This window comes from Nerophis lumbriciformis, linkage group LG22 (assembly GCF_033978685.3).
Source record: "Nerophis lumbriciformis linkage group LG22, RoL_Nlum_v2.1, whole genome shotgun sequence".
In the NCBI taxonomy this organism is placed as follows: Eukaryota; Metazoa; Chordata; class Actinopteri; order Syngnathiformes; family Syngnathidae; genus Nerophis; species Nerophis lumbriciformis.
Window position 1 is genome coordinate 6,932,459 of NC_084569.2, and position 15,161 is coordinate 6,947,619.

Sequence of the window (15,161 nt, forward strand, 5' to 3'; positions counted from 1 at the left end):
AGTTGGACACACACATCTACACCTTTGGTAAGTCTAAGCCAGTAATTTCCAGAAGTTATCTCATCCCGTGAGAAGCCTCCGTTTCACTAATGATTTCCAATGTTGCAAAAATGTGTCTAACAAAAATTAAAATACACCATTTCTGTCAATGAAGATTTGCATCAGCCTTTGATAGTAGGCTAATATAGCTAATATAGACACTTACAGTGGTGGTCAAAAGTTTACATACACTTGTAAAGAACATAATGTCATGGCTGTCTTGAGTTTCCAATCATTTCTATTTTTTTGTGATAGAGTGATTGGAGCACATACTTGTTAGCCACAAAAAACATTCATGAAGTTTGCTTCTTTTATGAATTTATTATGGGTCTACTGATAATGTGAGCAAATGTGCTGGGTCAAAAGTATACATACAGCAATGTTAATATTTGCTTACATGTCCCTTGGCAAGTTTACCTGCAATAAGGCGCTTTTGGTAGCCATCCACAAGCTTCTAGTTGAATTTTTGACCACTCCTCTTGACAAAATTGGTGCAGTTCAGCTAAATGTGTTGGTTTTCTGACATGGACTTGTTTCTTCAGCATTGTCCACAACTTTAAGTCAGGACTTTGGAAAGGCCATTCATCCATCCATCCATCCATCTTCTTCCGCTTATCCGAGGTCGGGTCACGGGGGCAGCAGCCTAAGCAGGGAAGCCCAGACTTTCCGTGATTTTGTCCTTTCGGTCATGACCCAAAGCTCATGACCATAGGTGAGGATGGGAACGTAGATCGACCGGTAAATTGAGAGCTTTGCCTTCCGGCTCAGCTCCTTCTTCACCACAACGGATCGATACAGCGTCCGCATTACTGAAGACGCCGCACCGATCCGCCTGTCGATCTCACGATCCACTCTTCCCTCACTCGTGAACAAGACTCCGAGGTACTTGAACTCCTCCACTTGGGGCAGGGTCTCCTCCGCAACCCGAAGATGGCACTCCACCCTTTTCCGGGCGAGAACCATGGACTCGGACTTGAAGGTGCTGATTCTCATCCCAGTCGCTTCACACTCGGCTGCGAACCGATCCAGTGAGAGATGAAGATCCTGGCCAGATGAAGCCATCAGGACCACATTATCTGCAAAAAGCAGAGACCTAATCCTGCAGCCACCAAACCAGATCCCCTCAACGCCTTGACTGCGCCTAGAAATGATGTCCATAAAAGTTATGAACAGAATGGGTGACAAAGGGCAGCCTTGGCGGAGTCCAACCCTCACTGGAAACGTGTCCGACTTACTGCCGGCAATGCGGACCAAGCTCTGACACTGATCACACAGGGAGCGTACAGCCACAATCAGACAGTCCGATACCCCATACTCTCTGAGCACTCCCCACAGGACTTCCCGAGGGACACGGTCGAATGCCTTCTAACACCTTCATTCTAGCCCAGGGGTCGGCAACCCGCGGCTCCGGAGCCGCATGCGGCTCTTTGATCAGTCTGATGCGGCTCAGCAGCTTACTTGCTGAACCCCCCAATTGTCCCGTGAGACTTCCGGATTTCAGTGCCTCTCGCAGAAAACTCCCGGGATTAATATTCACCGATTTTCACCCTTAAAGCTTTATTAAGGGCGTGCCGTGATGGTACAACATTTGGCACCCTCTAAAACCTGTATTGACAGCGTGCCAGCCCAACACTTTTTGTACAATATACATCTTCTGCTTGCACACGTACTTGACAGCAAGGCATACTTGGTCAACAGCCACACAGGTTACACTGACGGTGATCATATAAAACAACTTTAACACTCTTACTAATAATGCGCCACACTTTGAACCAAAACCAAACAAGAATGACAAACACATTTCGGGAGAACATCTGCACCTTAACACAACATAAACACAACAGAACAAACACCCAGAATCCCATGCAGTGCTGACTCTTCCGGGCTACATTATACACCCCTGCTACCACCAAACCCCGCCCCCAACCCAAGCCTGCTCTCTCACACATCAACCCCCCCCTCTGTGCGTCGGTTGAGGTGGGCGGGGTTTGGTAGCGGGGGTGTATAATGTATCCCGGAAGAGTTAGGGCTGCATGGGATTCTGGGTATTTGTCCTGTTGTGTTTATGTTGTGTTACGGTGCAGATGTTCTCCCGAAATGTGTTTGTCATTCTTGTTTGGTGTGGGTTCACAGTGTGGCGCATTATTAGTAAGAGTGTTAAAGTTTTTTTTATACCGCCACCGTCACTGTAACCTGTGTGGTTGTTGAGCAAGTATGCATTGCTGTCACCTACGTGGGCAAGCGGAAACACCATACAACGTGTGGCTGATCAGGCACGCTGATTGTAGTGGGCGCTATAAGCTGTACCATCACGGCACGCATGACGCTGACAAGCGCTATTCTTCCAAAACCCGCGTGCCGCACCAGCTTAAAAATTCCATATAAAGGTGTGGGCAGCGTGTCTGAGACCCCTGGTTTACACATAGCACAAAGCAAAAAAAATGTTTTATATACATTGTTATTTCATTTAAAATTTCAAAAATTTTTGCGGCTCCCATTGTTGTCTATAATTTGTGAAAGTGGTCAAAATGGCTCTTTGACTGGTAAAGGTTGCCGACCCCTGTTCTAGCCTGATTTAGCCATTCCTTTACCACTTTTGACGTGTGTTTGGGGTCATTGTCCCGTTGGAACACCCAACTGCGCCCAAGACCCAACCTCCGGGCTGATGATTTTAGGTTGTCCTTAAGACTTTGGAGGAAATCCTCCTTTTTCATTGTCCCATTTACGCTCTGTAAAGCACCAGTTCCATTGGCAGCAAACATACCAAAGACTATAAAAATGGGAGCCATTACCTCCCTGCTTGACACTCAGCATCAAGGGGTTGGAATTGGGGGTTAAATCACCAAAAATCATTCCTGGGCGTGGCCACCACTGCTGCCCACTGCTCCCCTCACCTCCCAGGGGGTGATCAAGGGTGATGGGTCAAATGCAGAGAATCATTTCGCCACACCTAGTGTGTGTGTGACAATCATTGGTACTTTAATAGACCCAAAGCATAATACTACCACCACCATGCTTGACGGTAGGAACAGTGTTCCTGGGATTAAAGGCCTCACCTTTTCTCCTCCAAACATATTGCTGTGTATTGTGGCCAAACAGCTAAATTTTTGTTTTCATCTGACCACAGAACTTTCCTCCGGAAGGTCTTATCTTTGTCCATGTGATGTCAGATGAAACAAAAATTGAGCTGTTTGGCCACAATAGGTTGTGTTTTGACCACGACTGTACATCATGTGTTGCCTTCATTATAACACTATAAAGTAGAAAGTTGGAACGCAAATGGCGCGCGACCAAGCTTGAGGTTTTCCATCAAGCATGGAGTGACAGTTTAATATCGTATAAACGCATGCTTACCTTAGCTAAAGCTAAATATTACTCAAATCTCATCCGCCTCAACAAAAACGACCCTACATTTTTGTTTAGTACAGTAGCATCGCTAACCCAACAAGGGACTCCTCCCAATAGCTCCACCCACTCGGCAGATAACTTTATGAATTTCTTTAATAAGAAAATTGAACTCATTAGAAAGAAGATTAAAGACAACGCATCCCAGCTACAACTGGGTTCTATTAACACAGATACAACTGTATCTACGACGGATACTGCAATACAAAATAGTCTCTCTCTTTTTGATGAAATAACATTAGAGGAACTATTACGGCGTGTAAGTGGGATAAAACAAACAACATGTTTACTTGACCCACTTCCTGGGAAACTTATCAAGGAGCTTTTTGTATTATTAGGTCCATCAGTGCTAAATATTATAAACTTATCACTTTCCTCTGGCACTGTTCCCCTAGCATTCAAGAAAGCGGTTATTCATCCTCTGCTCAAAAGACCTAACCTCGATCCTGACCTTATGGTAAACTACCGACCGGTGTCCCACCTCCCCTTTATTTCGAAAATCCTCGAAAAAATTGTCGCACAGCAGCTAAATGAACACTTAGTGTCTAACAATCTCTGTGAACCTTTTCAATCCGGTTTCAGGGCAAATCACTCTACGGAGACAGCCCTCGCAAAAATGACTAATGATCTACTGCTAACGATGGTCCGGTGGCCATGGATGAAGTGCTGGCTGTCCAGAGTCGGGACCCGGGGTAGACCGCTCGCCTGTGCATCGGTTGGGAACATCTCTGCTGACCCGTCTCCGCTCGGGATGGTGTCCTGCTGGCCCCACTATGGACTGGACTCTTACTATTAAGTTGGATCCACTATGGACTGGACTCTCACAATATTATGTCAGACCCACTCGACATCCATTGCATTCGGTCACCCACATATGCGGTCCTCTCCAAAGTTTCTCATAGTCATTCACATCGACGTCCCACTGGGGTGAGTTTTTCCTTGCCCTTATGTGGGCTCTGTACCGAGGATGTCGTTGTGGCTTGTGCAGCCCTTTGAGACACTTGTGATTCAGGGCTATATAAATAAACATTGATTGATTGACCTACATTTTTGCGGCCCCAGACAGATTTATTTTTTGTATTTTTGGTCCAATATGACTCTTTCAACATTTTGGGTTGCCAACGCCTGTTTTATAAGGACATTACTGTGAAACCTCTCAATCCCCTCATGTAGTAGTCAGAGGTGGGTAGTAACGCGCTACATTTACTCCGTTACATCTACTTGAGTAACTTTTGGGATAAATTGTACTTCTAAGAGTAGTTTTAATGCAACATACTTTTACTTTTACTTGAGTATATTTATAGAGAAGAAACGCTACTTTTACTCCGCTACTTTTATCTACATTCAGCTCGCTACTCGCTACTAATTTTTATCGATCTGTTAATGCACGCTTTGTTTGTTTTGGTCTGTCAGACAGACCTTCATAGTGCCTGCGTTTCAACAAATACAGTCACTGGTGACGTTCACTTCGTTCCACCAATCAGATGCAGTCACTGGTGACGTTGGACCAATCAAACAGAGCCAGGCGGTCACATGACCTGACTTAAACAAGTTGAAAAACGTATTCGGGTGTTACCATTTAGTGGTCAATCGTACGGAATATGTACTGTACTGTGCAATCTACTAATAAAAGTTCCAATCAATCAATCAAAAGTGTGAAGGAAAAAAGACCCTTTTTTATTTCAACCGTACATCCCGTCAAAAGCCTAAAGACTGACTGCACAGTTCCTGTCTTCACAATAAAAGTGTCGCTCCATCGCGCCTGCGCTTTCAAAATAAGAGTCTCCGAAAGCCAGCGCAAACAAGCTAGCAAGCTACGGAGTTTGCCGCCAATGTATTTCTTGTAAAGTGTATAAAAACGAATATGGAAGCTGGACAAATAAGAAGCCAAAAACCAACCACTTTCAGGTGGTATTAGACAGAAAGGAGGAACTTTTTTTCTCCTCCATTTGAAAACGTGGACGTTATCATCGCTACTGTCTGATTACAATCAATGCAAGTCATCAGAATCAGGTAATACACCAACTTATATTCTTGTCTTCATGAAAGAAAGGAATCTATATGTGTTAAACATGCATGTATATTCATTAAAACACCTTTAACATGTAAACAAAAACGGCAAAATAAATACATATAAATTATATACTGTATATATCAATGTATGTATATTAGAGATGCGCGGATAGGCAATTATTTCATCCGCAACCGCATCAGAAAGTCGTCAACCATCCGCAATCCACCCGATCTAACATTTGATCAGAACCGCATCCGCCCGCCATCCGCCTGCACCCGCCCGTTGTTATATATCTAATATAGACGATGCAAGGCATGAGTGAGGTTATAAAGCTTTTGCCTGTTAAAGAAAGGAGACTGATCCAATGCAGCACAGACATTCGCGTGCCACGCTGTCACGACCCAGACGCACACCAGTGCGCAATCATATGGGAGCCGCGCTGAGCGCACCTCCAAGCGCGTCTCGCTGCCGGCGACGGCCGGGTATATGGGCCCGACGCTCCAGCGCCATCCATTTTCAGGGCTAGTTGATTCGGCAGGCGGGTTGTTACACACTCCTTAGCGGGTTCCAACTTCCATGGCCACCGTCCTAGCTGCTGTCTATATCAACCAGGGTGAGCCCCACCCCTTTCGTGAGCGCACTGCGCGTGGAGTGACCCCTGTTACGCTCCCCCGGCAACAGGGGTGGCGGGCAGGTAAGCTGCGCGGGCGGAGCGCGCGGAGTGACCCCTGTTACGAGCCCCCGGCCACGGGGGTGGCGGGCAGGTAAGCTGCTTACCTGCTGCGCGTGACGCCGGCCGCGGCGAAGGCGGACGAGGCGGGGTGTCGGTGCGGTGGTGACCCTGGACGTGCGTCGGGCCCTTCTCGCGGATCGCCTCAGCTACGGCTCCCGGTGGGGCCCTCTCGGGGGAAGGGGCCTCGGTCCCGGGCCCCGGCGCGAGGCGTCCCTTCTCCGCTCCGTAAAAGTGTCCATCTCTTCTTCTTTTTTTTCTTCTGTTGTGGCATATGCTGCAGGTGCCTGCTCGTTTTTTCGTATGTGGGTAACAACATTTAACTATGTATATATATTTCCCAATTGGTTTAACTGCCACCCGCCTGAATCTATTTAAAATCTAATTTTTTTTTATTTCAACCGCCCGACCCGACCCGCGTATAAAATCTAATTCTTTTAAATTTCATCCGCCCGATCCGCGGATAATCCGCGGACTCCGCGGTTGTGCCCGCAAACCGCGCATCTCTAATATATATATATATATGTGTGTGTGTGTGTGTGTATGTATATATATATATATATATATGTGTGTGTATATGTTACTTATCAGTTACTCAGTACTTGAGTAGTTTTTTCACAACATACTTTTTACTTTTACTCAAGTAAATATTTGGGTGACTACTCCTTACTTTTACTTGAGTAATAAATCTCTAAAGTAACAGTACTCTTACTTGAGTACAATTTCTGGCTACTCTACCCACCTCTGGTAGTAGTAGTAGTAAAAAGTAAATATCATTAGTTTACTCAAATTCTTCATGAAAATGATAAAACTCAAAAGAAGTGTAAGCATTTGACGACATTGTCATTACAATTATTACATTGAAAAAAATAACATCCACCCAATTTTCTACCGCTTGTCCCTTAAAGAGTACTCACCATATTGAACTTGGACCCCCTCGGCTCTGTTTGGGTTACCATTTCCTCCCGGGGCCACTTTCCTCCATATCGCTCAGAGGCTCTGTGACACAGCCCTCACACGCCCGTGTTATCATTAGAAAACATACATACGTGAACATTCGCCACAGAACGTGACAAGAGGAGCTCATGTGAGACCAACGTCAACAAATGACAATCAAAACAAAATGGCGGGGGGAGCCCCCATTGTTGGAGAGCGTGTCCTTTCCTTGCTGTTCTAGCACCAAGAAAAACGTTGTATGTTCAGTATATTGTGAGCCAAGGTTTTTTTTTCGACTTGTTGAAGTACGCGAAAAGACAGAAAATAATTTTTTGTGGGATTTTATCTGGTAATCAAATAGGCCATTGACAGGCGTATATAAAATGTTGCGTTCAGGTAAAACTCGGAAATCGGCCTTTTGTTTCATCTTTGAACGAGCATCTAGAATCGTCTGCATTGAAATGCCGATATAGAGAACGACGAAATAGCCACACAATGTTCTTAAACATAAAAATATTATATATGCCACTTATTATTTTGATCACGCGTTTTTGGATTTGTCCGAGTTGACAGCAAGTTCGTAAGTCTTTATATGCAGAGACAAACATATAGACGTATATTTTTCAAAACCTCGATAAATGTGATATTAAGCTTTACTACGGTGGCCAAGCATCATCAGTGGTGATATTTAAAAAAAAAATTTTTAATAATTTGTGTAAGACGTCATTATCGTCGCGACAGCAAACAACGGATCTGTTTCGACCAATCAGGAGCACCCTCTGTCGTGACGTACTATTCCTGCGATGTGTTGACTGTAGAATTATTTGTCAACATTATTATGCTCCAGGCAAAATATTTTCAAAATAAATGTCGATTTATGAAAGTAAGCAGGCCCGGCCCTAACCAATCTGGCGCCCTAGGCAAGATTTTAGGTGGCGCCCCCCCACATCGGCAGTGAAGTGTATATACTCACAAGAAACCGAATAGCTTTGTCTTTGACCTTTTTTTTTACTTAAAGAAAGCAAATTAACAATCAGAATAGTTAACAAGATAAAAAAAATATGAATAAATAAATGAATGCAAAAAATAAAAAATGAATATATGAAATACAATATTTTTTACATACATATTGCTTAATTAACATTAATGATGTGCACTTTAACAACTAGGCTTACAACTATACCTAATATATAAAGGGGTGGAAAAGTGACTATTACCTGCAGGGCAAACATTAGCTAACCAGAAGGCAATAACAATGTAAACAAAAAACACCTGCTTAAAAGATCTAATACAAATGTCCCTGAGGAATGTAAGGTGGGAGTACTGTAATTACCTAACGTTACATTATTATTTTCCATAACAATTCAGCCCCCTCCACAATATTAACCCGACGTTAAAACAGAACTAGCTATTTATTGATTAGCAATTGCCGAATCATGTAACATTAGCTTAATGCTAAAAAGCCAGGTTACTATCACATTCTGTAACAGACAAATAATTTCATGTAGGCTAACGTTACCTACCTGCTAACTCTGTCTTTTTCTCGTTTCTCCTCTTCTTCTTTTCTCTTTTTTCTTCCCTGGGCACCTGACAGTTTTGGCCGTTTTGACATCTTGTGTTGATTTTTTGATGTGGTGACGTCCAAAAAGAGTCATGTTACGGGAAGGGAGGGGGCGCACCGTGCGGGGGGGGGGGGGGGGTTAATGTTGTAACAAATAATATTTCTATTATATAGGCTTTACTTTGCATTTTAATTAACGAGGGATTATTTTTTGTATTTAGAAATAATAGTACCAACTTTTTTTTTTTCTCCAACATTTGTGGCACTGGCGTGGCGCCCCCTGATGGACGGCGCCCTTAGCATTTGCCTATACGGCCTATGCCACGGGCCGGCCCTGAAAGTAAGGCCTATGTTTTCTAATTGGCTCAATGGTTTACAATTATCAATCAATCAAATCTTGGAGAATGATTAAGAGTACAAAAGCCCTTGAATTTATATATTTGTTTAAAACATTTAAAGTGATGTCATTGTTTCCCTCCATTTTTTATTTATTCATTTATATGTGTGATTACTATTTATTAATACTCTTTCTGTATTTGCTTTTGTTTTCTTTCCTTGTTGTTGAAAGTGTCTTGACTGTTGAGTGAATTATAAATGTGTTTGTTGTTCAATAAAAAAAAATAAAAAAATAGCTAAAACAAATAAAACAAAAAATAAAAGATGTGTTGACTGTAGCCAACGTGTAAACTTTGTGGAATTTTATCTGGTAATCTACTTCCAAATAGGGTAAATAGGCCATTGACAGACGAACATAAAACAATGCATTTAATTTATACTCGGAAATCGGCCTCTTGTTCCATGTTTGAATGAGCATCTAGAATTGTCTGCATTGAAATGCCGATATAGAACCAAATAATGTTCTTAAACATAAAAATATTATATTTGTCACTTATTATTTTGATCACGCATTTTTGGGATTTTGTCCCCTCCTAATTCGAGTTGACAGGAAATTCGTACGTCTTTTTTTTTTTTTTTGCAAATATATTTTATTGAACTTTACAGTTAAAATCAGATTTAACAGTAAGTTAAGTTCGTACGTCTTTATATGCAGAGACAAATATTTAGAGGTATTAAATACACTATATTAAAAAAAATAAAAAAATAAAAAATAAAAAAGCTCGTTAAACGTGATATTAATATTTACTACGGTGGCCAGAAAACATCAGCGGTGATATTTCAAAAATAATTTAATAATTTGTGTATGACGTCATTATCATCGCGACAGCAAACAACGAATCTGTGTCGACCAATCAGGAGCACCCCCTGTCGTGACGTAATATTCCTGCGATGTGTTGACTGTAGAAATAAATGTTTGTCAACATTTTTATGCTACAGGCAAAATATTTTCAAAATAAATGTCGATTTATGAAAGTAAGGCCTACATTTTCTAATTGGATTAATGTTTTATAATTATCAATCAAATCTTGGAGAATGATTACGAGTACAAAAGCCCTTAATTTGATATCTTTGTTTAAAACATTTAAAGTGAAGTACGTAGCCCTTTTTGTCATTTTTGAAAATTATTTATTTTTTAATTTATATTTTTATTATTATTAATTAATATTTAATACTCCATCTGTATTTTCTATTGTTTTCTTTCCTTGTTGTTGAAAGTGCCTTGACTGTTGAGTGAATTATAAATGTATGTTGTTCAATAAAAGAATAAAAAAAAAAAAAAGCTAAAACAAAAAAAATAACAAAATGAGATGTGTTGACTGTAGAAATGTTTGTCAACATTTTCATGCTCCAGGCAAAATATTTTCAAAATAAATGTCAATTTATGAAAGTAAGGCCTACATTTTCTAATTAGATTAATGTTTTATAATTATGAATCAAATCTTGGAGAATGATTAAGAGTACAAAAGCCCTTAATTGGATATCTTTGTTTAAAACATTTAAAGTGAAGTACGTAGCCCTTTTTGTCATTTTTAAAAATTATAAAATTTTTTATTTATATTTTTATTATTATTAATTAATATTTAATACTCCATCTGTATTTTCTATTGTTTTCTTTCCTTGTTGTTGAAAGTGCCTTGACTGTTGAGTGAATTATAAATGTATGTTGTTCAATAAAAGAATAAAATAAAATAAAAAGCTAAAACAAAAAAAATAACAAAATAAGATGTGTTGACTGTAGAAATGTTTATCAACATTTTTATGCTCCAGGCAAAATATTTTCAAAATAAATGTCGATTTATGAAAGTAAGGCCTACATTTTCTAATTGGATTAATGTTTTATAATTATCAATCAAATCTTGGAGAATGATTAAGAGTACAAAAGCCCTTAATTGGATATCTTTGTTTAAAACATTTAAAGTGAAGTACGTAGCCCTTTTTGTCATTTTTAAAAATTATTTATTTTTTTATTTATATTTTTATTATTATTAATTAATATTTAATACTCCATCTGTATTTTCTATTGTTTTCTTTCCTTGTTGTTGAAAGTGCCTTGACTGTTGAGTGAATTATAAATGTATGTTGCTCAATAAAAGAATAAAATAAAATAAAAAGCTAAAACAAAAAAAATAACAAAATAAGATGTGTTGACTGTAGTGTAAACTGAGAAATTTTTGTGGTATTTTATCTGGTAATCTACTTCCAAATAGGGTAAATAAGCCATTGATAGACGAACATAAAACAATGCGTTTAATTTATACTCAGAAATTGGCCTCTTGTTTCATGTTTGAATGAGCATCTAGAATTGTCTGCATTGAAATGCCGATATAGAACCAAATAATGTTCTTAAACATAAAAAAATTATATTTGCCACTTATTATTTTGATCACGCATTTTTGGGATTTTGTCCCCTCCTAATGTGAATTGACTGTTGACAGCAAGTTCGTACGTCTTTATATGCAAATATTTACAGGTATTAAATACACTATATTTTTCAAAACCTCGATAAATGTGATATTAATCTTTACTACGGTGACCAAGCATCATCAGCGGTGATATTTAAAAAAATAATTTAATAATTTGTGTATGACGTCATTATCATAGCGACAGCAAACAACAAATCGGTTTCGACCAATCAGGAGCACCCCCTGTCGTGACGTACTATTCCTGCGCCTTTCCTATCAACATGCGGCAAGATGTGTTGACTGCAGCCAACGTGTAAACTGAGAAATAAGACTTTTTTTTTTTAATTAATCGATATTGCCAAAATATATTTAGTTGGGATTTATGTCACAGATACCATGGCGAATATCAACTTTAACTTCAAAACAAAGTAAGTTTGGGTCCCGTTGCAATTGTCACAACATATCATTATGCTAACGTGTTTTCCACCCTATTGCAGCTATACTGTTTCAAGTAAGATCGAACCTTTCTACAAAGGAGGAAAAGTGCAGGTAAAGTTGTTTATTTAAATGTCATTAAGAGCCACATTGCAGTGTCGTTGCACTAAATTCACTAAGTATGCGAAACGTCATTTTGTTATCCATCCATTTTTTACCGCTTGTCCCTTTCGGGGTCGCGGGTGGGTGCTGGAGCCTATCTCAAATGCATTCGGGCGGATGGCGGAGTACACCCTGGACAAGTCGCTACCTCATCACAGGGCCAACACAGATAGACAGACAACATTCACACACTAGGGACCATTTAGTGTTGCCAATGAACCTATCCCCAGGTGCATATAGAAAAAATATAGAAAGAGGCAATTCCTGAAGGAATTGGCGTGTGAATGCTGAAGTTGAAGTGAAATGCTGACAGAATGTAGCATGAATATAAGAATAGTTTGAATGTTGGAATCGTTCAAACGCTGAAATGGTTTGAATGTTGATCCATCCATCCATCTTCTTCCGCTTATCCGAGGTCGGGTCGCGGGGGCAGCAGCCTAAGCAGGGAAGCCCAGCTCGGGTGGCATCCTGACCAGATGCCCGAACCACCTCATCTGGCTCCTCTCGATGTGGAGGAGCAGCGGCTTTACTTTGAGCTCCCCCCGGATGACAGAGCTTCTCACCCTATCTCTAAGGGAGAGACCCGCCACCCGGCGGAGGAAACTCATTTGGGCCGCTTGTACCCGTGATCTTGTCCTTTTGGTCATAACCCAAAGCTCATGACCATAGGTGAGGATGGGAACGTAGATCGACCGTTAAATTGAGAGCTTTGCCTTCCGGCTCAGCTCCTTCTTCACCACAACGGATCGATACAGCGTCCGCATTACTGAAGACGCCGCACCGATCCGCCTGTCGATCTCACGATCCACTCTTCCCTCACTCGTGAAGAAGACTCTGAGGTACTTGAACTCCTCCACTTGGGGCAAGATCTCCTCCCCAACCCGGAGATGGCACTCCACCCTTTTCCGGGCGAGAACCATGGACTCGGACTTGGAGGTGCTGATTCTCATCCCAGTCGCTTCACACTCGGCTGCGAACCGATCCAGTGAGAGCTGAAGATCCTGGCCAGATGAAGCCATCAGGACCACATCATCTGCAAAAAGCAGAGACCTAATCCTGCAGCCACCAAACCAGATACCCTCAACGCCTTGACTGCGCCTAGAAATTCTAGAATGACGAGGATGGTGTTCTGCTGACCTCGACTGCGGATGTTGTGGATCGGTGGAGGGAATACTTCGAAGACCTCCTCAATCCCACCAACACGTCTTCCTATGAGGAAGCAGTGCCTGGGGAGTCTGTGGTGGGCTCTCCTATTTCTGGGGCTGAGGTTGCTGAGGTAGTTAAAAAGCTCCTCGGTGGCAAGGCCCCGGGGGTGGATGAGATCCACCCGGAGTTCCTTAAGGCTCTGGATGCTGTGGGGCTGTCTTGGTTGACAAGACTCTGCAGCATCGCGTGGACATCGGGGGAGGTACCTCTGGATTGGCAGACCGGGGTGGTGGTTCCTCTCTTTAAGAAGGGGAACCGGAGGGTGTGTTCTAACTATCGTGGGATCACACTCCTCAGCCTTCCCGGTAAGATCTATTCGGGTGTACTGGAGAGGAGGCTACGCCGGATAGTCGAACCTCGGATTCCGGAGGAACAGTGTGGTTTTCGTCCTGGTCGTGGAACTGTGGACCAGCTCTATACTCTCGGCAGGGTCCTTGAGGGTGCATGGGAGTTTGCCCAACCAGTCTACATGTGCTTTGTGGACTTGGAGAAGGGATTCGACCGTGTCCCTCGGGAATTCCTGTGGGGAGTGCTCGGGGAGTATGGGGTATCGGACTGTCTGATTGTGGCAGTCTGCTCCCTGTATGCTCAGTGCCAGAGCTTGGTCCGCATTGCCGGCAGTAAGTCGGACACGTTTCCAGTGAGGGTTGGACTCCGCCAAGGCTGCCCTTTGTCACCCATTCTGTTTTTCAAATCGGTCGAGAAATGTTGAAGTAGTAACATGTTGAATTGAGAAATTTTGATACGGAACTCCTGGAATCTCGGGAAAACCGGAAATGTTTCCAGTTCAAAAAACTATATATATTTTTTTCCTGATTAAGAGAAATATTTTGACGGTAGTCAAGTTGAAATGCGTTGAAAAATGTGGAAGGAGTAGTCGCCAGAAAAAAGGGTGGAAATAGGGCTTTAAAAAAGTAGGATTTCCGGAAAATCCTGGAATATTTTTGAACCTGGAAAAAAGGAAGTTTGAATTTCCAGAATGGTGGAATGTGTTGAAGGTGGAATGGTTTGAATGGGTTGAAGAATGTGGGGATTGTGGAAGTTTGAAAAATGTCCAATTAATTTTGAATGGGGAAAATGCAAAAAAAAAAAGAATTATGGGAAATCCAGGAATTCTTTTTAGAATTGTTGAAGTAGAGCACACCATTCCTGAACAGGCTGAATATTTTGAAGTTTGAACAGTTTGAATAAGATGATAAATGTGGGAGTTGTGGAACTTTGAAGAATGTCCCATTGATTTCAATGGGAATTTCAGAAAAAAAAATTGATAATTTTTTTGAAAATGGTAAAAAAAACCTTGAATAGTCTGAATGAGTTGAAATGGTTCGTGTTGGAATTTTTCAAATCGGTTGGGAAATGTTGAAGTAGTAATATGTTGAATTGAGAAATGGTATTACGTAATTCCTGGGATCTCGGGAAAACTGGGATTTTTTCCAGTTCAAAAAATTATTTCGTTTTTTCTCCTGATTAAGAGGGATGTTTTGACGGTACAACGGTTGAAATGCGTTGAAAAATGCGGGAGGAGTAGTCGCCAGAAAAAAGGGTGGAAATAGGGCTTTGGAAAAGCAGGAATTCTGGAAAATCATGGAATTTTTTTTAACTTGGATAAAAGGAAGTTCTAATTTCCAGAATGGTGGAATATGTTGAAGATAGAATGGTTTGAATAGGTTGAAAAATGTGGAAATGGTGGAAGTTTGAAAAATGGCATATTCCTTTTGAATGGGGAAAATGTCCAGGAAAACCTGGAATTCTGGGAAATCTGGACATTTTTGGAATTTGTCAAGGAAAAGCCCACGATTCCTGAATAGGCTGAACAGTTTGAAGTTGTGGAACAGGTTGAATAGGGTGAAAATTGTGGAAGGTAAAACGCGC

General features: G+C 41.4%; 2 protein-coding genes across 2 annotated transcripts in view; one reads left to right on the forward strand and one right to left on the reverse strand.

Annotated features, from left to right (window-relative positions):
- Window positions 1-7,268, reverse strand: part of rps2 (ribosomal protein S2) — a 23,907-nt gene extending 16,639 nt beyond the window's left edge. The window contains exon 1 of the mRNA XM_061974342.1: window positions 7,106-7,268. Within this exon, the coding sequence (XP_061830326.1) occupies window positions 7,106-7,147 (42 nt within the window). The 5' untranslated portion in view covers window positions 7,148-7,268. The remainder of the gene's footprint in view (window positions 1-7,105) is intronic.
- A 4,471-nt stretch (window positions 7,269-11,739) lies between these two features.
- tbl3 (transducin beta like 3) overlaps window positions 11,740-15,161 on the forward strand; it is a 60,971-nt gene continuing 57,549 nt past the window's right edge. The window contains exons 1-2 of the mRNA XM_061974341.1: window positions 11,740-11,914; window positions 11,984-12,035. Coding sequence (XP_061830325.1) covers window positions 11,883-11,914; window positions 11,984-12,035 — 84 coding nt within the window. The 5' untranslated portion in view covers window positions 11,740-11,882. The remainder of the gene's footprint in view (window positions 11,915-11,983; window positions 12,036-15,161) is intronic.